The sequence below is a fragment of the Mixophyes fleayi genome, chromosome 6 (genome assembly GCF_038048845.1).
Source record: "Mixophyes fleayi isolate aMixFle1 chromosome 6, aMixFle1.hap1, whole genome shotgun sequence".
NCBI lineage: Eukaryota > Metazoa > Chordata > Amphibia > Anura > Limnodynastidae > Mixophyes > Mixophyes fleayi.
The window spans coordinates 76,743,180-76,764,309 of NC_134407.1; the positions used below are offsets into that span (position 1 = coordinate 76,743,180).

At 40.1% G+C, this 21,130-nt stretch overlaps 1 protein-coding gene across 6 annotated transcripts in view; it reads right to left on the reverse strand.

Annotated features, from left to right (window-relative positions):
* Window positions 1–457: 457 nt before the first annotated feature.
* Window positions 458–21,130, reverse strand: part of BAHCC1 (BAH domain and coiled-coil containing 1) — a 108,434-nt gene continuing 87,761 nt past the window's right edge. For all 6 annotated transcript variants that reach the window (XM_075216884.1, XM_075216887.1, XM_075216885.1 and 3 more), the window contains 17 exons: window positions 20,325–20,512; window positions 19,628–19,764; window positions 18,804–18,914; window positions 13,783–13,903; window positions 12,965–13,226; window positions 12,541–12,732; window positions 12,218–12,456; window positions 11,721–11,816; window positions 11,271–11,394; window positions 10,645–10,759; window positions 9,593–9,668; window positions 7,664–7,772; window positions 5,505–5,621; window positions 5,089–5,262; window positions 3,606–4,681; window positions 3,070–3,306; window positions 458–2,550 (listed from right to left, as the gene is read on the reverse strand). In XM_075216884.1, the coding sequence (XP_075072985.1) occupies window positions 2,344–2,550; window positions 3,070–3,306; window positions 3,606–4,681; window positions 5,089–5,262; window positions 5,505–5,621; window positions 7,664–7,772; window positions 9,593–9,668; window positions 10,645–10,759; window positions 11,271–11,394; window positions 11,721–11,816; window positions 12,218–12,456; window positions 12,541–12,732; window positions 12,965–13,226; window positions 13,783–13,903; window positions 18,804–18,914; window positions 19,628–19,764; window positions 20,325–20,512 (3,581 nt within the window). In that variant the 3' untranslated portion in view covers window positions 458–2,343. The remainder of the gene's footprint in view (window positions 2,551–3,069; window positions 3,307–3,605; window positions 4,682–5,088; window positions 5,263–5,504; window positions 5,622–7,663; window positions 7,773–9,592; window positions 9,669–10,644; window positions 10,760–11,270; window positions 11,395–11,720; window positions 11,817–12,217; window positions 12,457–12,540; window positions 12,733–12,964; window positions 13,227–13,782; window positions 13,904–18,803; window positions 18,915–19,627; window positions 19,765–20,324; window positions 20,513–21,130) is intronic.

Here is a 21,130-nt window from a genome sequence, read left to right on the forward strand (position 1 = left end):
TGTCCAGGGCTACATATGGTGACTTCATATAAATAGACAATCTATACACACACTGCTATGAACATCACAACTTAAACTACATTTTACTGCTTTATAGTCAAAATACAGCAAGAGGGCCTCTCATACCTGGCAAACAAGATAGAAATATTTGCCACTACTAATAGTTGTTGTGTAAGATTTAATTGGCTGTTAGGTAAGCAACTTGGAACTGATCAGCGTCTGCTGTTTTTTGTTTTTCTTTTAGGTATAAAGCAACAAAATTAAATTTTAATTGAAGTCTTCATGTTCACTGTGTGTGCTTTATTGGTTGGTGAATAGTGGTATTTCATGTACTTAGAACTTGCACATGTCATTCCATTGTAAAACTCTAGGTTCAACTCCAAGGAATGGAAACATCTCCTATGAGATTCACAAATATCATTTTCTTCAGAGGGAGAGAAGAAAGACCAGACCAGACTTAATTTATATAATATATATTTATAGAATATTTTCCTTTTTTATTCCATCGGACCATATTGACATTCCCAATACATTTTCTTTTACTTTTTTCCTTAAAAAATGTCTTAAACAACACAAAAAAAATATTTCAGACAATCTATATACATATTTCCAGGAATTTGGTGTTTTGTTTTTTTTAACAATAAAAGCATTTAAATGTGACAACAATTTTTTTTAGATACTTAAATTGTCTCTCATTGCTCACTTCAAGTCCCTGCCTAGTTCCCAAGTGCTTTTATTCTCCATAGCCCCCATTATAATTACAAATTATACATAATTCCTAATATTCCCAGCCTTGCCATAGGACACAGTGCATAATTTATATTTTAGCGACAGCAAAATAAGGGGGTATTTTTTTTCCATTGAGCTTAGTTTTTTTTTTATTTATTTTTATTTTTTTAAAGGATTTTTTGTTTTTGTAATTTTTGTTTTGTTAATAAAAACTTTCCAAAAGAAATTCCATATTTACACAGTGAATAAATAGATAATTATTACACCTGATCCTGCCTTTCAGGAAGAAAAGCTCTTAAGAGGTACTGGGGAGAATATGGCTTGAAACTTGAGGCTGTTGACCATAAATTAGGAAGAATACAAATAAACACACACAAAAAAAAATTACAAGTAATTACAAAAAGAAAAAGTTGTCTTAAAATGGATGGAGCAGTTTTGATAGGAAATTTTCAGTTTGATACTTGCATCTCAGAATTAACGAAAAAGTTGAGTAGATTTTGATTGTGAATGGATTTCACAGCAGTTTACATAGTCCTTGTGTCTAGGCTCTAGTTTAAGCATACATTTATGGCACTGTGTCTCAGCAGTTTTTCCCGAGAACACTGCAAATTGCCATAAAATGGAAATAATTACCCTATGGTTTTATCTAATAGTTTAGATAGAAGCTTGGGTCTCGCGTTCTTTGTAGTGTTTTGAAGTGCTACGGCATACCACCTGATGGCGGCAGTGTTTTCTGAGGTCTCAATAGATTATATAATACTGTAGGCTGTATAAGAGCAGACATTTATTTTGGGCATGTATCAAATTAAGGACTTTCCTAACATCAATGCTTGTAGCCCTTCTGGGATCAGTTGGTCTGTCTTACATTTGCCCTATGGTATTGGATATTCCATAGTGTTACAGACTTCTCTGTCCTTAAAGGGAGTAACTTTGTCTGTTTGAAAGGTGCAGACATTACGTTGACCACATGTTCAGCGAGTTGTTTTTTGTTATACCAAATGTGCCTAACATTGTAACACATAGCCTCATCCTGCACAACCCAAACCCAGTCAGGTCAACTGAACTTTCTGCCATGTGTGACCAAGTTGGTCACATGGTTTGTTTGATAAACCACTGAATGACATGTAGGGCAAGTGTTAGATGTGCTTTGTGAGAAGAGAGGTGCTCTAGGTCTGGCATAACAAAATAAAAAAAAAAAAAAAAAGAGAACAGGTACTCTGATTTAGGGTGTCACAACCCCCCTTTAGTGCGGGGTGCCCAACTGGCTCATGCATCATGGGAGTATTAAACGTTTTCAGAAATGTATAACCGTATCGCTCTTTAGGAGAAAGATCTACTGATTGCAGGAGCAGTCTACCCACACAAGTCACAGAGGTGTGTTGGAGACTGGCGTCTTGTACTAGTAGTGTATGTATGTAAATACACACTGCCTGTCGCTTAGGTGGCTAGGATTTGTGCGTATCAGTTTCCAGGACTGCGTTTTGTTGTGTAAGGTTTTAGTTAGTGTACGAGTTTCTGGATTTGTACATGCTACTTGTGAGCCTGCAATGTACTACTGTAGAAGTGCTGTATAGAAAGTGGTACCCTCCCCCCAGCTAACTCCTGTGTGGCATATCAGCACAGCACTGGCACTCCCTCTGCAGTCACCAGCCGCCCAGTTCCTGGGTCATAGGTCCCTGCCAGGTAGTAGAGGTTTTGCCGGTCCTGGTAGCGCTTGCTGTGGCTCATCTTATCATACTGCTGGCGGCTCACCACCTGGCACTTGTGTGAGATTGTCTGTACGTCATTCTCATCCTCATGGGATGACTGGTACAACGCGTTCTGTGGGGAAAAGGAGCAAAAATTAACATCATCTGGATAATTGCTTTAAAAATTAACAGCACCATAATACCAGCCTTAGTCTGTTGTGTTTCTCCTATTAAGATCATTGAAACCAGCGACATGGCAACCTTGGTTCCAGTATGACCTTTACACAACTGGTAGAAAAGGTAATGGGTGTTGTAACCCATATTAATTAGACAACTTAATTACTGCAGTGCAGCTTAGAAAATGAATGTCAAATTTCGGATTGCTTGCTATTTGTTGTACTTTTTCCTGTGCACCATTTTCTGTAAAATAATTCTGTTTGTTTCTTTTGTATAAGGAAACATAGTAATTATTCCACTAACTATAGATTAAAAACTAGTATCATCTTTGTTATTCCTAAGGACAGCTGTAAATATTGTACATTGTTGGGAGCTAGGAAAACAAAAAAAAAATCATGCCACACCGAGGTTTGGAACTCGAGCAAGGCAGCTCTCCGTTCAACCAGCCACCAAATGTCATCCATTTATGCCTCACCTTGCCATCGCTGTGCCTTTTGCCCAATTTTGTTTCTTCAGGATGGTAAAACCACTTCACTTTAACCACCATGTTGCCGCCCCAGGACTCCCACATGCTCTCAATGCGTCCAATATAGGGCAAGTTTGGGCGTCCGGCTGACAGGAAAACTGCACATTCCCCCACGTGCAGAGTCTCCTTTCCCCGGACTATCGACTTGTAGAAGAGTTTTCTGGCTTTTCCTTTCATTCCTCGCCTCTAGAGGTAGAAGAAATGAGACTCGTTAGCCAGCAACAATTAGCAGGAAATTTAGACTTTGGACACCACAGTCAAACTGACTTGACATGAAGCTTGTGGACCAGCATCACATTGTCCAATATCTGTTAAAACCAATACTGAATGTGAAAGAGCATTTATAACAAAAAAAAAAAAAAAGAGCAATTTTTTTTAACATCATGTTAACTGTAATTGTGCTATATATTAGAATCAATGTTTCTGTTGCCTATTTATATACATTTATTACAGCAGTCAAGGAGGTGAGGAACAAGCATTCTCACCTGGGTAGGCTCTCCAGACCATTTCCAGAGCTGGCGTGCAGGCAGAAAGGCAGAAATCTTTGGCCGATTTTCTACAGAGGGCAGGCGTTGCTGTCTAGGTAGGGGCTCTTTGGTTTTAGGAAAGTTTGAAGGGTTCCCTTTCCTCCTCTGTTTAGCTTTCTGTCCTGAGACAAAGCACCCCCGGGAGCCCTGACCACCATCCTCTGTGTGCTGTGCCAGCAAGGCAGGTACAGGGTGCGTGAGGCAGGGCTGTAGGAGCATGGTAGAGTCCACTTCATCTGAACTATCTGATGAATCCTCATTGTCTGTAGAGCAAATGCTAGAGCTGGACATGGAGCCAGAGCTAGAAGATGAAGACGACCCAGAGGAAGAGGAAGAAACAGATAGCCCTGTAAGAAATCTAGATGGAACCCTTGCCCGCAGACCTCCCTCATTTTCATCTTCGTCATGGTCAGAGTATGAGCAGTCACTATCACAGTTCACACCATACTCTGCTTGCCCAGTGTACTTTGAAAGGGCCAAGCCCATGGGTAGGTGGTCATGTAGAGGTGGCTTTCGCTTCTTGTCCTTAGTCAGTCCTGACGCAGAACTGTAGCTCTGCCCAATACGGAGTCCAAAGTCTTTATCACACAGCAGGAGAGCTTTACCATTTTTTGTCTTGGGGGACATAACTCCCTCATGATCAAGTTTCACTAAAAACTCATTTGCCTTCCGTTTACCTACTTTCCCCTTTTCCTCTTCCTCTGGCCTCTCCCCTTTCTTTGTCCGTACAGGCTTCTGCCCAGTTGTAATCCCAGTATTGGCACTGCCCCCAAAAGGACTGTAAGAGTTGGCCAAACTGCTGAAGGAATCCGCGCCAAATCCATTACCAAATACATGAGGCTGTTCACGGCACTTTTGTTTCTTCACGCTAACTTGTGACTGGAAGGGATCATGCAGCCCACTGCTTGTCTTATTTCCAGCTCTGCGTTTGCCTTGAGAAGGCCAGCTCATCAATTCCACATTTGTTGAGCGGCCTAGGAAGTTGGTGGCAGGTAGCGGAGTCTTTGCACCTGAGTTGAATACGTCCATTTTATCTGTAAAACAAAGTAATAAAATGCGCCCTAAGTTTTTTTTTTCAGTCTTAATTATTGTGATCCTCAACACCAGCACAGACTTTGCACCAAGGTTATGGGGAATATCTGACAATAAGGGTCATTTACAGAAGTAGAAAAATTAGCCTCCAGAAGTTCAGATGCAATGTATAGATTTTCCATGTGAGAATGGTCATAGCTGTGGGGTTGCATAATATAACATCTTCTGATGAGAGAATATGCTTTAACCAAGAACTAGATTTTTCTAGCACAATTTAGAGAATAGAAGTCTTAAATGTTCTCATCAGTGTCCCACATCAACACACCCCTACCTACATTCATTTCCCACATTGCCTGTGGAAAGGTCCGTTCTTTTCTCGGTTTCCTCATGGACTCTGTTTAGCGCTCACCTGGTTTCTCTTTGCTTGATGCTTTCCTCCCACTGTTCCTAGAAGTCTCTGCTGCCTCTCGCGTGTCGGGACCTGGGTTCTGAGAGGACTCTGATGCGGAGGTGGTATTACTGGTAAAGCGTTTTGTTCTGCGACTTTCTGCTGACAACAACAGAGCAGGAGAGGGTTCTGTACCTGAAAATGGATGAGACAATGGTATTGTACAGGCTGGGTATTGTCTTCTCCCCAGGCTAAAGACAATGAAAAATCTAATATTTATACACCAGGACTAATGTTGGGAGTATTGCATGTCAGCTCCGATTCAGCCTGCCACTATCCTTTACATTTACCTCCAATGCTTATTTTTTACAACTACAGAACATGGTTATCTGGTCATCTTAAATCTAAAAACTATTTTTGTGCAGAAATCCGCTCACACTGGATGGTGAAGTCAGGAGGCAACAAGCGGATGTTGTTCAGCGAGATTCTTCCACGGTCCCCATCATCAAATGCAACAGTGACAGCGTCAGACTCCCCTTCATCACTGGAGGAACCTGGGGGATTATATAGTGATATAGCTTTATACATGTGCTCATAACAAAGTGTAAATTCTAAGCATGATTATTGGTTGACAGATTTTATTACTGGCTTCTTTGTAGAGTTTCCTGAGAGAATAATGTTCTCTCATATGATGCATTGCAGTATTCTTGAGCAATGCTTCCATTGTACACCTTGTAGCCATAGTCATCGGCCAAACATGTTGCATTTTACCCAGTATTAGTTAGCCAAATGGATAATTAAAATGGTAAATGAAAGCTTGCTTTTAAAAACATTATGTAATATAAAAAACATAGGGTGACATTTAGGAAATAAAATAAATGTAGCGTTGCCCATTGCTCCCATTTTCTAAACTGAATTTGCAAAATGACAGACTAATTGCTGCCTTTGGGTAACAGCACTTGTCTCCACTTTGCACTAGTTTTCTTTGTTACTTACAGGTAGAATTCACTTCTGATGTGGATAGTGTTATTATCTAGCTTCTGGCATGATCTTTGACATATTTAGGGTTGAGAAGCAGACAGCAGTGTCTGCTTGTGTTAAAGGGAAACCTACTTTTGCATTTATTTTATTTTTTTTAATAACTTTTCCCATTAGAATTGTTTGATGTAAATGTTAAGAGAAATATCTTATACTATTTCTGTTGCTGGACTGTAACAGAACTCATCTTACGTGCCATAGATAATACAACAGCTTGGGGTGTATCCTATTGTGTAAGGATGCATCTGAGCTCACTGGGGGCTATGGCGTAGTCCATAAGGGCCAACAATGTCAGAGCAGGCAAAGAGGAGATGGACTCAACCACCTAAATTATTCAAAGGCTGGTCAAGACACAATATGAAGCTTTGCTATCATTTATACACCAGTGTACTAGACACAATCAACATTTGTGTTTTGGATTTAGAGTGTTTTTAGGAGTTTTGTTAATTTTGGGTCTGGATTCAGTGAAATATAGCAAAATTCAACAATTCATTTGATGGTTTCTGAAGCAAAACTTTAAGACGGAAAAGTACATTTAATGAAACAGGCAAATCATTTGAAGGACAAACATTAAATGACCTTGAGCTACAATTTGTTTCCTGAATCTGCAAAGACAAAATATAGCAGACTGTACTTTAGCTATGCAGATCTTTTGGGTAGATTCTGGCTTGGTTAGAAAGAAGAAAAAAACAAAAAAAAACAAAAACAAACTAAACACCATTGTTTCATGCTAATTAGATTACCCCAAAAAATTTTGCATGTGTTCCTCATCCTGACTGCATAATGCAATTCATTATGGAAGCATTTGGAAAGGACATTGTGACCACATTAAACTTATTTAAATCTAGGTGCTTGCCATCTTCCACTTCATGGAGAAGTCAATTTGGATTTCTGTAATGGTCATGTGACTGGTCGGCTAGGGGGGACAGGTTGCTAGGCAACATACCCCTGTCAGCATGCGACAATTACTGTATTGAGCGAGAGTGGGTTCTTGAGACTGTATAGCACAACAGCCGGCTGAAGATGATGGATGTGGCATAATACAGGATTACATGCCTTCTAGGATAGGTGTGTGGGAAGGGGGGGCTTTTTTTTCTTTTTTTTACTGTCTGCAATTTTTTAAAATAAGAGATTGTGTTTCTGCGTGACATTTTAACACATTTTTCAGACTTAATAACCTTCTGCTGCTGTTCCAAAGCTTGCAAATGCAGTTTAAGTAGGTGTCTCACAAAAATGTGTGCCCCCCAGCTGGATTTCTGATGTAATGCAAGTAGTTCCATCAGTACAAATATAAGTAAATGCAATTTCCGTTTTAAATAAGATGCTTCAAGTGTGTAGTAATTTTAGAGTGTTTACCAAAATGTTATTGTGATGCCGATTTTTTTTTTGATATGTCAGCCACAATGTACAATTGTATTTGAGGCTGGAGTTTGTGCTTCCAACACACATACGTCACCATCCACGTACTGTGGAGTGGATAGCGGACACATCAGTGATTATAACAGGGTGAACTGTTTAAAAAAAATAGTCAATCACATTAACTAATAAAGCTTCGTACCTCTAATCACGTTCCCCGGGTACAGGCAGCGAGATTTTTGGCTCCAGTAGGCACAGACTCGTGTCCCAAGTGGAACACAACGTTTGGACTGAGGCCTTACATCCACCACCTGCAGAAATGGAACAAGAAAATTATGTTAGTTGTTCTGTTTAAACAAACAAATAATTTCTCAGCATATTAAGCAGTAATGTATAACTACTATTCTACAAAGCTGTGATTTACATACTGGCTACACACATTTATTTTACTTGTTTGTTGTCACTTTGTAACAGCCAACTATGTTTTTTGCCATTGAAAAGGTTGGGACCAAGTATAGTTGTACAAGGAAAAATGACAGCAACACATTAAAAAATGTCGGTGTGATGCAGATTCCTACTTAGTTATTGGGTACTAAGAAACATAGGGGGCTTAATAACCTGGCATAAAGAGCCATTCTGTAACTTGTAACAACCAATTCGCTATCTTAAATTAATCCGACTGATAAATGCTGATAATATATGATTGGTTGTTATGGATTATAGCAAAAGTGTCTGTTTGGACCATTTTATCAGATAAAGGTTTTGTAGGTACATGACATATATTGTTTAAAAGCAGCACCTGTTACCTAGGGAAATATTTTGTGTTGCTCAGAGGAAGTTCAGGTCGGAGCACCTTAGAAAATGATTTTCCTAGATCAGTGGTAGTCAACCTGGTCCCTACTGCCCACTAGTGGGCGATGCAGTTTTTATAGTGGGCGGTGTTTTTTTTAAGCAATGTTCCACATTGCTAAGTGTTAGAAACAGGAGCACTATGCCCCTTTTCCATAGCAGCCCGATCCCCGGTGGTCTAGTGGTAAGAGGAAGTGGGGCGTGTCTCCAATGTCCAAAATGCGCTACTGCACATGCTCCTGAAACCAGAAGTTCGGCTTTCGCGCCGAGTCTTGCATTAGCGCCCATAGTGAATGGATGCATCTAGTAGCTGCTGCGTACTTATTCCTTAGGACTGGGTTTTTCCTTAACCAGTGAAAGTCATAGGGTCAGACTGGAGGCACCTAATAAGTATATTATACTTAATACAGGTATAAGAGAGCCTGTCCACCACAACAAGAAGTGTATCCTGCACGGACATGCAGAGACTGTGTCACAGTGTTACAGTGCATACCAACAACCTGCACCTGCATGTATATATTTGAATACAGTAACCTGCATATGCAAGACTGCAGAGTTTGACTTTTCCAAATAGGCTTTTGCAAGTAGCTGCTGCTTATATAGTTAAATACAATAACTCTCCCATCTAAAAATTATTTCGCACTTACGCTAAACTGAGTTATAAGGAAATGTTATCATCAACAAAGATACAAAAGTGGGCGGTAGGTATTTAAAGGTTGAAGACCCCTGTCCTAGATGGCAGTGCAGCTTTAAGGGATTGATGGGGAGATTATGTCATCAATACCTATTTATTTATTTCTTAAGGACCTAAATTTAAATCATATAAAGAATATCATTCACAGGTATACAAGCAAAAAAAGCATTTGTCTAACACACATCTGCCTACAAAATGTCTGCCTCCATTGTGTGCAGATGAAGCATCCAGCCTGACTGCTCCCCTCACTAGGAGAGTGACATGACTCAGTATGTTATTAGTTCCTAGTGACCTGACTGGTAGAGCACACATATCTGCTCTCACTCTGTGCTACATCTAGTCACAGACTACACCTCTTTGTTATCAACTTGCTCTAACTTAATTATAGGCTCTAAAAATAGACTGGACCAAATCGTATGCGTTTCCTGTGTAATAAATACACAAAAAGCTCTACTTTGATGGTACTTCTTTAAGTGCACGTTTTGACATTGTAATACATGGCAACACAGCTATTGTTTGTACAGGGAAAGAACAGAGTGGGTGACTGAGCTTTTCCTGTGTTAGCCCGCGCACATACAAGGAACTCACAGCTTCCTGCAGCAATTGCTCCTGGGAGTAAACGCGAGGCCGGTTTCCTCTCTCACCTTCTATTACAACACTGTATCTGGAATGAAGGAAGTATACACATTTATCACTCAGAGGTATGACAGAGTAAGGCTCGTACAGTTGGTTAAAACTAGCTGGGAAGGCTTTCATTTTTCTCTATATTACACAATTCAGGTTCAGGCTCTAAATGACTAAATGTGTACATTAGAGATCTCTATATATATCTATCTATCTCATGAGAAATTGCATTCCAATCAATATTGAGACATTGTGAAAGGGGGGGGGGGGGGGAAACAACCTTTGCTTTAGTTAATAGTACCACAAACACTGACTAGGAGCTAAATGATAGGGCTGGCAAAGCTTGGTGGAATACATAATAGAAACATCCCTTTGTCTGTTTACATTTACAGGATATTATGGGAAGGAACTCCCTACGGCACCGATTTCCTCTTCCTGTACATTCATGGCTGTATCCATTTCCTCTGATGTGAAATGTGTTGAGGGGAAACCTGCTCTGTGATTGCTGTTTTGGGTAATTGAGACAAGACACAGGTGCTAAATACATGACTGCACTACTGAGTACGATAATTGCACCACAAAAGGTAGTCATGGCCCAGGCGATAAATAATGGTGAACATATCAGTGGCAGAGGGTCTCCAGGAGATGTGACTATGAGGCCCAATCTAAATAGGGGGGCACATGTACCATCATTAAAGCACCATATAGGTTCTATGAAATTATATACGGTTCTAAACTAAATAAAGACCCAAGGTTAGATTTATCAAGCTGTGGGTTTAAAAAAAGTGGAGATGTTGCCTATAACAACCAATCAGATTCTAGCTCATTTATTTAGTACATTGTACGAAATGACAGCTAGAATCTGATTGGTTGCTATAGGCCACATCTCCACTTTTTTAAACTAGCAGCTTGGTAAAATTACCACCTGGGCTCTTATTTTTGCAATCAACTTACTCTGTCTGAAAGGCGTAATCCTTTCCCATTTATAAGACATGTTGCAGAGTGTGGCCACTTACATATCAGGGGGCTGTAGACTCCGAATACTGGCTGCATACAGTAAGTTGTCCTCTTTGGGTATCAGAACATGTAACCCTTCCCTCAGGTCAACCTTGGAGAGGGAGCAGATGTGAGCTGGAAAAAGACAATTCCTTCATTTAGAAAGGTCAAATTTAGCACAAAGGTTTATTATTGCTGTAATATAAGCTTACATGTGTGTTACATACAGTGCCAGGCAAGCAAGGTAAAAATGTATTAGTTGTGTGTAAATACTGGTTCACTAATATAAAGTACAGTAGGAAGCACGTAAGCAGTATATCCAGGAAACAGGCTGAAAAGGGGGTTAGGATGAGCAGAAGACAGAAATATGGGTCTAAACCATTCATGATTGAAACCGCACCAATATAGTAAAGATGGGCACACATTATAATTGAATTTTATCTGATGTGTATATACATGTCTATCACTTGTACAGCTCCTCTTAGCATGTGAATACATTTACATTTGCACGGCACTGCTTGAGAATACTATTAGATTGGACCGTTTTGAAGAAGAAAGAACTTCGTGACAAAAATGGGACCACAAATAGGCTGCCAAACCCCTTGTGCCTTTGTGGCATGCAAATCTCCACTAGCAATCGTCTCACCTTTTCTCTTGCCTGTAGAGCTGGCCTCCTCTTCTCCTTCTGAGAAACTGCTGTTATCATCAAACTGGAAGTCATCTTCCACAGCAAAACTTTGCAGGAGTCTACTGACCGCTCGCCCTCGCTCCTGGACAGGAAGCAACGTGTAAAACTAGTTAAATCAGGGGGCTATAAGAAGGAAACACACAGAGTAGATAGAATCAAGAAGAATATAGCCTGGGAAAATAAAACGTCCAACAACCAGGAATGTGATTCAAGATTAGTAAGCGGAGGTATTTATGAAAGTTAGCTTTATTTACCAAGAAATGTTATTAAAATAGATGAATAGAGAAGAAAGAATTAGCAACTGGTGCTATTATTTTCCTACTCAAATAGTTGTTACTACTGTAGAACCATTGCCATTGTTGTTGAACAGCTCATGCTCAAAAAAACACCAACAAATCCCGCACGTACCTGCTTGGACTTCATCTTCCCCATCTTTAGCCCTTCTTTCAGAAGACTCTTGGGGGAACGGGTGGTTAGGGAAAGACTCAGCACTCCATTCTTTCTCTGGTGAAGAAACACATTTCTTTAATACATAATATAGAAGTGTAGGATCTCCAGCTGTTATGGAACTACAAGTCCTAGCATGCTTTACCCAACTCTTACAATAAATTTGAAGCCTCACAACAGCTGGAGAAGCGATAGTTTGCTCACCTTTGATATTAAGAGAATATTACACCTCTAAGTGATGTTATTACATGTCTTTTAAACGGCTGCGACTTCATAGTATGCTTTAATGCAAGGCAAGAAAGTGCGAGTTATTCAGTTGTGGCCCTTGCTTAAAACACACAATGATTATGTCACCACTATATAATAAATACGATAAGTTGTGTATTATATTGAAAATATGTATGCAAGATTTACTTTGTGGTGTGTGAATGTATGTATGACTTTATTTTTTAACGGACCTGGATGTTTTTACTCTTGTCCTTCTTCAGTCCCTGACTAGGAGTGCAGAACAAACTCTTGTGGGGTGTCAGAGCCCGGATATCAGATTGCATTCTATGCCGTATGTTCCCTTCAGGTTTTCCCTTGTGGTTCAATGATTTCTTCCTCAGAAGCTTGTCAGGATGAGATCGAGCTTCTAAGTTAGCAGAACGCTTGCGGATCTTGACTTCACTCTCGGGGTTGGCGATGCAGCACGAGCCTGGGAATTAAGCACGATTAAAAGTACAGCAGATAAAAAGGAAGAGACTAGGACACGCCAAGTTTGTGTACCCAGAAGTCTCACCTAGTAGTCCCTGTCTCTCAATTTTCTTTTTTGCTTTTTGGTTGGCTTCCATCTTCACTACTGCAGATGCAGAAGGACCCACCAGTGACGAGTTACCAGGAGCATTAAGAGATAAGCTGGCCTCATGGTTGGACAATCCAGGGAGATCCTGCTCCCCATCTTCACTGTCAGAGTCCTCATCATGGTCTTCATCTGCCGAGGAGAAAAATCAAATAAAAAATTAAATGATCCAAAACACAACTTTATGAAAATGCACCATGCACTAAATGTACCAATTAACATCCTGTTAATGAAGTTAGCGTCACCACATAAAAACACATCACACTTGTATACAGCTAATATTTCTGTATACCACAATGCTCCGATCTAGTTAAAATGTTATGTAATATATAGATGAGTAAATTGAATGTTTAAACCTTCTCACCTGCTTCCCCAGCTCCCTCCAAATGAATTGCTGCCCTCAGTCTCTCTTGCCCTTTCCTTTCAGCTCCGTCTTTGACCTTTAGACACGATATCCGGTGACGTGGCAGTTTCTTCTGCATCTTGCTAGACGGAAGAACTTCCTTACGGTGGAAAGTGCTGGTGCTAGAACCCAATGCCTTGCTTTTGAGTTGAGAAACCTTCCGTGCCAGTTTGGATACCAGCTTGTTCTGAGGACACACCATCTTCTTGCAATGCATTTTAACCTAAAGGAAGAGAATGTTTACGGGTGCTCTCTCCATATCCCATTCAACAAAGCGTGCGAACGGATCTATGCAGGGCAGGCTTCAGACATAAAAACCAGGAGAGTGTTTACATTGATACTGCTTGTGTACTATATAGTCACAGATTAAGGATTTTGTTCTGTGCAGTATATACACATTTGTTATAATTTTGGTCTGAAATGGGAAAAGTGGCATTCAGATTGTTTACCAGTGGCAAAACCGTTGCAAGACCTCATCTGACAGTGTATGAAAGGCAAAGACAGAACACTGGTGGGATGTTGAAGTCACTCATTGGTCCGCAACATATATTTAAAAATTTACCATATTTAAGCTTATATGAACAAAGCTAGATTATCATTTAGTTTACTGAAAGTATTTATAGACGTAGTCATCAGCAAAGTGTTTAAATGTTGGCAATTGTGCTTTCTAGGTAAAAGACTGTTCTAGGAGGAGACTGCTACTTGGCCATGTCAAGACCCACAGATACCTAGTGTGCCACAACACCCAAGTGGGCATTAGTGTTTCCAATATAACTCACCACTCTGTGGGAGTGGTCCTGGTCACTGTAACTTTCCTCCGATATTTTACGCTTCTTCTTCTTGGGGCCCCCCTCGCTCCGCAGCTCAGCACACAGGAGACTCAAGCTTCTATTTAAAGACCTACAAAAATAAAATCCCATACGTAAGCTCTATAATTTACATACCAGCTCAACCATAAACCCAGATACAAAAAACAACTGTACAGCCGAGCAAACCATGTATCAGTGTGTAGCACAGTATTCTGGCTCATCCATAAGGCATGGATAATGGACGGCTCTTCAAGCCTTTTCCCCCCTTTCTTTCCTACAGCTTCCAACTATTAAAATACACCCCTCTCACTCCAGCGGATGACACCATAAAAATAAATAAACTCACAGTCCTGTTTACAATGGAAGCTTCAGTGTATTCATCACGTCAATGACAACACACACTCCGGAACAAAACAAAAAAAAAAAAAAAAGGGGGGGGGGGGGGAATATTTATTTTCCCTTACCGCTAACTGTAAGCATTACCTTCCATCATTCAGTCCTAACTGTGCAGTTCTGCACAATAGGCTGGCGCTATATAATGGATGATTACAGTAAAAAAAAATGGTTATATTTTAAATATAATTAGAATGTAGACATTTAAACAATACATGTTATTAGCCAATGCTATCTTTGAAGAGAAAAAAAAATGCAACAGGACAATTCATGACACAAATTAATAAGCCACTAACAGATGCAAAGTATAAGCTTGGCAACATCCAGCTCTTGCCATTTATAGAAACAGAAATAATACATATATTAAAGAATAAAGCTTACTATTTATGTCTGAGAGTGTACATGGAAGACACAGGGGCATCTACAAGACTGACGCTCGCATAAGCAGGTACATGCTCTCAGTCTGCATTGCTTCTGGGCACAGTAGGAAATAAATGAAGAGCCTATCTGAAACTTGTCACTTCCCCACACACTTCAGCACAGAGAGATGTGTCTCCAGCCAGCAAGAGGATCCCTGCCCGCTGTGAACCTCACCTCCACGTGCCAAATTCCATGCAACAGCAAGCGGGGAGGGCACTGGGAATCCCTCACTGCAATGCATACAGCACAGATCACAGTTTACTTTATTCCAACTGATTCATGCTCTCCAGAGCCTACAGTAAACACAAGACAGTGGGCTTGATAGTCACCTCCTATCATACAGATCAAATCTAAAAAGTAGTATCAGACTGAAACAAGACCTATCATAAAACAGTGTTTAAGCTTTTCATGTCAAATTGAGCTAAGGGACCCCAATCCTCAGATGCTAGCACTTGGGCCACTACAGGTGCTGAGGTCAAGTAAAACAAACAGAAGTTTTTAAACGCAATATGCAGAGAGAAATAGAAAAATGTGTAAGCTGTCGTGAACATCTATAGTGAACATTAAACCAATATTCACTTTTAATGTGTGAAAATATAGAATTTTTATCCTATTAATGGATATGAAAACACAGAACCTAATGTTCTATAGAAATAATTTGCCATAGTCCTATAAAAAGACGGGTAGAATGGAGGAACAAAGAGCTGGTTTGGGGATTTGGAGATGGACTATGGAGTTGGGGCTACCAAAAGGTAGATTGGAGGTCAGTCTGACCATGGGGATTTGTTTACAGACTGTGGTTCTTACAGAGCAGATTTCAGCCAGCTTTTTAAATCTGTAGTAAAAGCATCTCCCGCAGGCAGATCCATCAAAGCCTCTTAAATCCGCTCTGGAATCTCAGCTGGAATGATTTAACTCTTGCCGCGCTCACACACTCTCGGGCTGAAGCTTGCGATCTCATGAAATATTTAGAAATTATGCAAGCGGCAAGACTGAGCACTTTGCGAGTTGTGTTATTCTGCACTTACTCCCCTACACTTTATTGCAACCTTGTAAAGTGCTGCCTACATTACTGGTGAAACATTAATACAATATGGATACATAAATAATGCAAAACGAACTTAAGAAAGCATCACTGTGTGTGCATGCATTAGAAAGAAAACTGTGGATTGTATGTAATCGCAAGGCTGACATGCCTTTGTCCTTGCAATGATGGTAAGCTAACAGTGGTTTTATGGGTTAGGATGAAAGGTTTCTGCAGCGCCATCACCTTATTTTCCTTCTTTCGCATATCACACTGAGCCAAAATTCACCAAACAGCAGGGAAGAGCCGAGGGAGGAAGCAGGGAGGTTGCTAGGCAACTATCTCTGCTACCGGCCTAGGGATGCATAGCCTGCGTGCAGGCAGAGCGGAGAAAGCCACGGATTTATCATGAAGGGTCAGTGTGGAGAAGAGGGAAGAGAATACCTACGTAATTAGAGAGTAGAATGCACTATATCTATCTCATGGAGACCACAACATATGAAGAAATTCTATATATAGGAGACCTTTAACTCTTTTGCGAATATATACACATATATACATACACACCTAAAATTGCAAGCCTCAAGCTATACTTGGTTAATGGAAATACAATGAACATTTATAGATACCAACGCTTTATAAAGACACTGCCCCTGGTTATGATAATAAAATGTACAGCACTGCTCCATCATGATAGATCTATCTAAACATCCACTTATTTATATACAAATCATATACAGGAGGTTCTCAAGAGCTAACAACAGTTCATGTTTTCAGGATTTCTTTAATTATGCACGTCACCATAGCTTCAACCCCCACTAGAAAATACAGAGCATTGAATAGCGGGGGCAGGGCTTAATGATGTGATTAAGCCTTGCCCCCGATATTTAATGTCGTGAACATCGTCATTTTTTAGGATCAGGGAGGCTTGCCTACTCTTCTGGGAGTCCGGGAGGACTCCCCGAAATTCGGGAGCCTCCCGGGAGAGTAGGCTGGGTTAATCTGGTTAATCTATTTGGCTGGGTGAGTAATCCAGCATTCAGAAATGCTGAAAACAAAACCTGTTAGTAGCTCTTGAGAACTGGGTTTGAGCACCTCTGACATACACCATATCCTCTCTTCCATGTCAGCCTCTTAAATTACAGATAGAAGCACCAACAAAATGGCAGCCAAAGCCCATTCTAGCAGACATAAATTGTCTGCACAGTATATCATCTAAGTGAAAAAATATGGTCCCTGGGAACTCCTCACACCAGATGCGAACATTTACATTCAGACGCTGAATTTGCCCCCATTAGGGCAAATACTGGTTTTACTGACTATCTAGCAACCCTACTTGTGTAACGACCAATAAATAGAATAGAAAATAAAGTGCATGTTTCATGTGGACCATAATATTTAATCAATCAATTCAAAACACAAACTTTGAAAGAAATTGTTATGGGCAATATCCGCTTAAACAGTCTATATTGTGCATTGTTTAATTATTCTATGACTATGCAAAGGTATTTTGATATAATGCTGAACAATGATTTTGGACCCAAGGTTTCCAAATAAAGTCATCTAAAAATAATTTGTGGCATTTAATCACAAATCCCAAGCAGATTGTATTATACACAGATTATTGATACATTTGTCAATATTAACGAACACATGTAACACACAAAAGGTGCGTCTGTGAAAGTGCACAGGAAGAAGAAAAAAAAAAAAGCCACTACCCAGATTATAGTTTAAATACCAATGACTCAGCCACTTCTTGTGCCCACCGTCTGTAAAACAGCTGCTTTTGTAATAGGGAGGAGGGAAGAGCAGAGAAACTGGGGGGAGTAGGCGAGCCAGCATTAATACAGACACTAGCAGGTCCCTTAATAGCTCAGCGGCTCAAACCTGACCCCCTACAATGGTCAGGAGACATAAGCTGCTCCCTTGTCTCGGTGGTACTGCCAACCAAAACAACATCTTTTTGTTGAAATTCTTTTCCTCTCCTTCAACCGTGCAACATTTGCTAATGTTTTCTGACATAAAACTCAGACATTTATTTTTTTTTCCTCGGTCTTAATTGAGGGAGTCATTTAGTAGAGATTTAACTATTATTACCAAATCATAGAGCTTGATGCATTGCACACACTCTCCAATCATGTTTGGACTAGGTTGGAGGATTTATGCAAATGGCCCTTCCGGGAGGCAATTTGTAGCAGAGAAGGACAATTATACAGGGCCCGCGAGTGCGAGAATAGCTGCACCAGGCGGTTAATGGGTAATAGCAGAGCGCTGGAACCAGTGAGCGGTGCCGTAATGTGACCAGAGGCGGCTACATGGCACAGAGAGGGTTTTCTATGCTATGCTGTGTGCCACTTTTGTGGGAGTCCCTCCCCCAACAACACAAGCCTGAGAACAGCCATCATATATCAGTAATCGAGATGAGAGAGGAACCGAAAAATAATGAACATGAAAACATGGATTTTTTATTTATTTTTTTCCCCCGGTAAGGTCTATCACTAAACAAAGTAAAGGCTGGATTGTGCACAGATACATCTATCTTGTTCAAGATAGGAATTAAACAAGCTCCATGTATGGGATATTTCTTGTATTTAGGTGTGTAAAATGAGTCATGTGACAAGTATTCAAAGCCTGTTCGGGTGTTTTGCAATTGTAAAAGGAGCCGCTTGCCTTTTGCAAAACACACTTATAGGAACAATTTCAATAGTTTGCATTGGAAGGTTATAATTTATAAGACTTCCTTAATTTTTCATTAAGATTTGAAACATGATGCCAAACTGTTAGCACAGGTGAAAGCAGAATCGCCTTACTGTACTGTGCATTAAGTGCAAGTTTAATGAGAGTCTTCTTCATCTTATTAAGCTTACACATTATATTTCATCACAAAGGAATGACCTGCATTGAGAAATGAGGGAGGAATGAGACATGTGTATCTAAAGACAGGTCTATATTATAAAGGCATGTCACTGAGGTAAGAAATAAGGGAGGAACGGAGAGCATAACGCAGGCAGATCAGTAGACCTCAGGGGAACATTTAGATGAGTACATACAATATTTATATTATAGTCATGGACTGAGATTACGTAATATAGTAATTTTGTTTACAATAAAAAAGGCAGAGGAACACTCTAAGAGAGGTCTCAGGGTAACTTACTTGCTTTTCTTACTCTCATACAGCCGATGCGAGGAGGGGGCACGACAATGTGGCCGTTTTCTCGGCCTTCCCGGACCCCGTCGGACTGGACTTCTAGAGCTCTCTTCCTTACTGTGAATTGAAAGAAATCTAATGTTACTGTTCGATCCATGGGTCACTGTAAAAGAACTGTTGTCTCAGTAGCCTAAACCTTCCAGGACTATTCGCAACTATTTGTAGTCTAGCACTACAGATGTTATCGGTTAATACAAAACTGCAGGACACAGGGGTTAAATATATTACATGGTACACAAGATCAATACAAGATTAGAATATTGAAGTAATCTATTTTGTTCTGGACGTTTCTGTCCTTCTTGACCATACATTTACTTTCCAGTGTGATTTCTGAAGGTCAATGTTTGCCTTTGGCATTTGTTAATTCTTTAATCTAGAAAAATGGGAGCAGGAAATTGTAAATTCTCCTCCTGGATAAATGTAAAACATATAATATAATATATACACACATACACATACACAGACACACACACACACACACACACACACACACACACAAACACACACACACCGTTCATGGTCTTCACTCCATCCCTGATGATTAACAATGACAAAATACCAAAAGGACCCAGAATCCTCCACCTAGATTAAAAGCGGTGGTGGAAGCAAGACGCGGCAGCAACAGGGCCCAAGATTACTTGCATCAATGGAGTAAAATACTATAGTTGTTGGGGACTAGGTGAAATGAGTGGACTATTCGGAATCATCAGATGTGGTGAGCAGTTTTTTTGTTTGTTTTTTTTTGGGTTTTTTTTTTAACGTGAACTCACTCGTGGTCATGTCGCCTTTGCAGTTTCACAAGCTCCCTCTGCTTCTCCTTATACCGCCGCTGGATCTCAGCCAGCTTCATTCGCATGTCCACCTCTTGTGTATCCAAGTGGTCAATGGCAGCCTTCAGTGGACAGACCTGCGTGTGGGGTAAAAGCCATCTTAACATAATTCTGCAGCTAAACAGCGGATCATATCAAATTAAGGTAGAATTATTGCATTCCTTTTTAAAGTTGTATGAAATAAAATTAACTGTTGCTAACTATTTTATGCACAAACCTTCTTACTGCCACCTCCCACCAATATTTTCTCTATACAAAATTGTATATATATCTATATACACATACATACATATATCTATATATATGTATCACATTCCTAAGAATGCCAGCCTCCATATATGACCAATGTTGTCCTGTGTTTTAAGCTGCTGTTATAAAGAGGGAGCACCTCATTACTGTGCTCCAGTCTACCTCTTTGATGACATCAGTGCATGAAGTATTCCTTCACGTGACATTCAGGGAGGTTCATGATGATGATAAAACACTAAATATAATAAGGGATGTGCATTTACAATTAAATGTCAAAGTTTGATCATATTTAATTTCCACAACACTGTAGATTAAGTCATACACTCAATGCTCAGGTTCAGGAATGGTCTCCCGCTATCTAATAAACTACATATGCCGATGTACTTACTGGTTTTGTTTTCGGCACCCAGCTGAATGTCCGGCGTGATAAGCGGACACGCGGTGCGATGTTCGGGCAACAGGAAAGATGACATGTTGGTTTAGCACCTTGCAGGCTATCAGCCTCGGCCAGAGACCAGGCAACAGCAATGGTAGCAAAAACTTGAAGATCTGAGACCACAAAATCATCTTCGCTGGCTAAAACAAGAAAGAAAAAGAAAGTAAGAAAGTTTAGCAAATCTAATGTTTCTCGCAAATGAAAGTGTTTATTGAGTGGTTAAAGTACACCTCTCACCTATAAGCAGCAGAAGCAGACATTTTGTGGTCTAAGCCAAAATCCATGAAAACGCTGCCTATTATTTCAACAGAAACCGATGCTGTGTCAAACCTGCGTCAGTGATGTCATTTTATCCTAGCCAATCGGATTGACTGCTTCTCAATAACTGGTTCAACCCAAAAATGGCTGCTCCACCATGTCTTGGCGATGGCATAATTGAGCAACCCCTCTCTAACAGGTTAGTGTCAAAGGACACGAAAATCATGGATGAAATTATGGCATTATTAACAACCCCAAAGAGACACACACACACACACACACACAAATAAAAAGTAAAAATAGAAATTTAGGGGGGAGGAAATTAGACCACAGATTAAGCTTTGGCACACCTTAAGCAAAATTGTGTAACTGGGACATTAAAAAGCAAAATACACTATGCATATATGTTGATATATTGATGTTGTGAAGCTTTCATATGTATGGCATTTACTCCCCAAGTCATTCATACTTATGCGGTCTGGTAAATGGTTCTGAAGGCA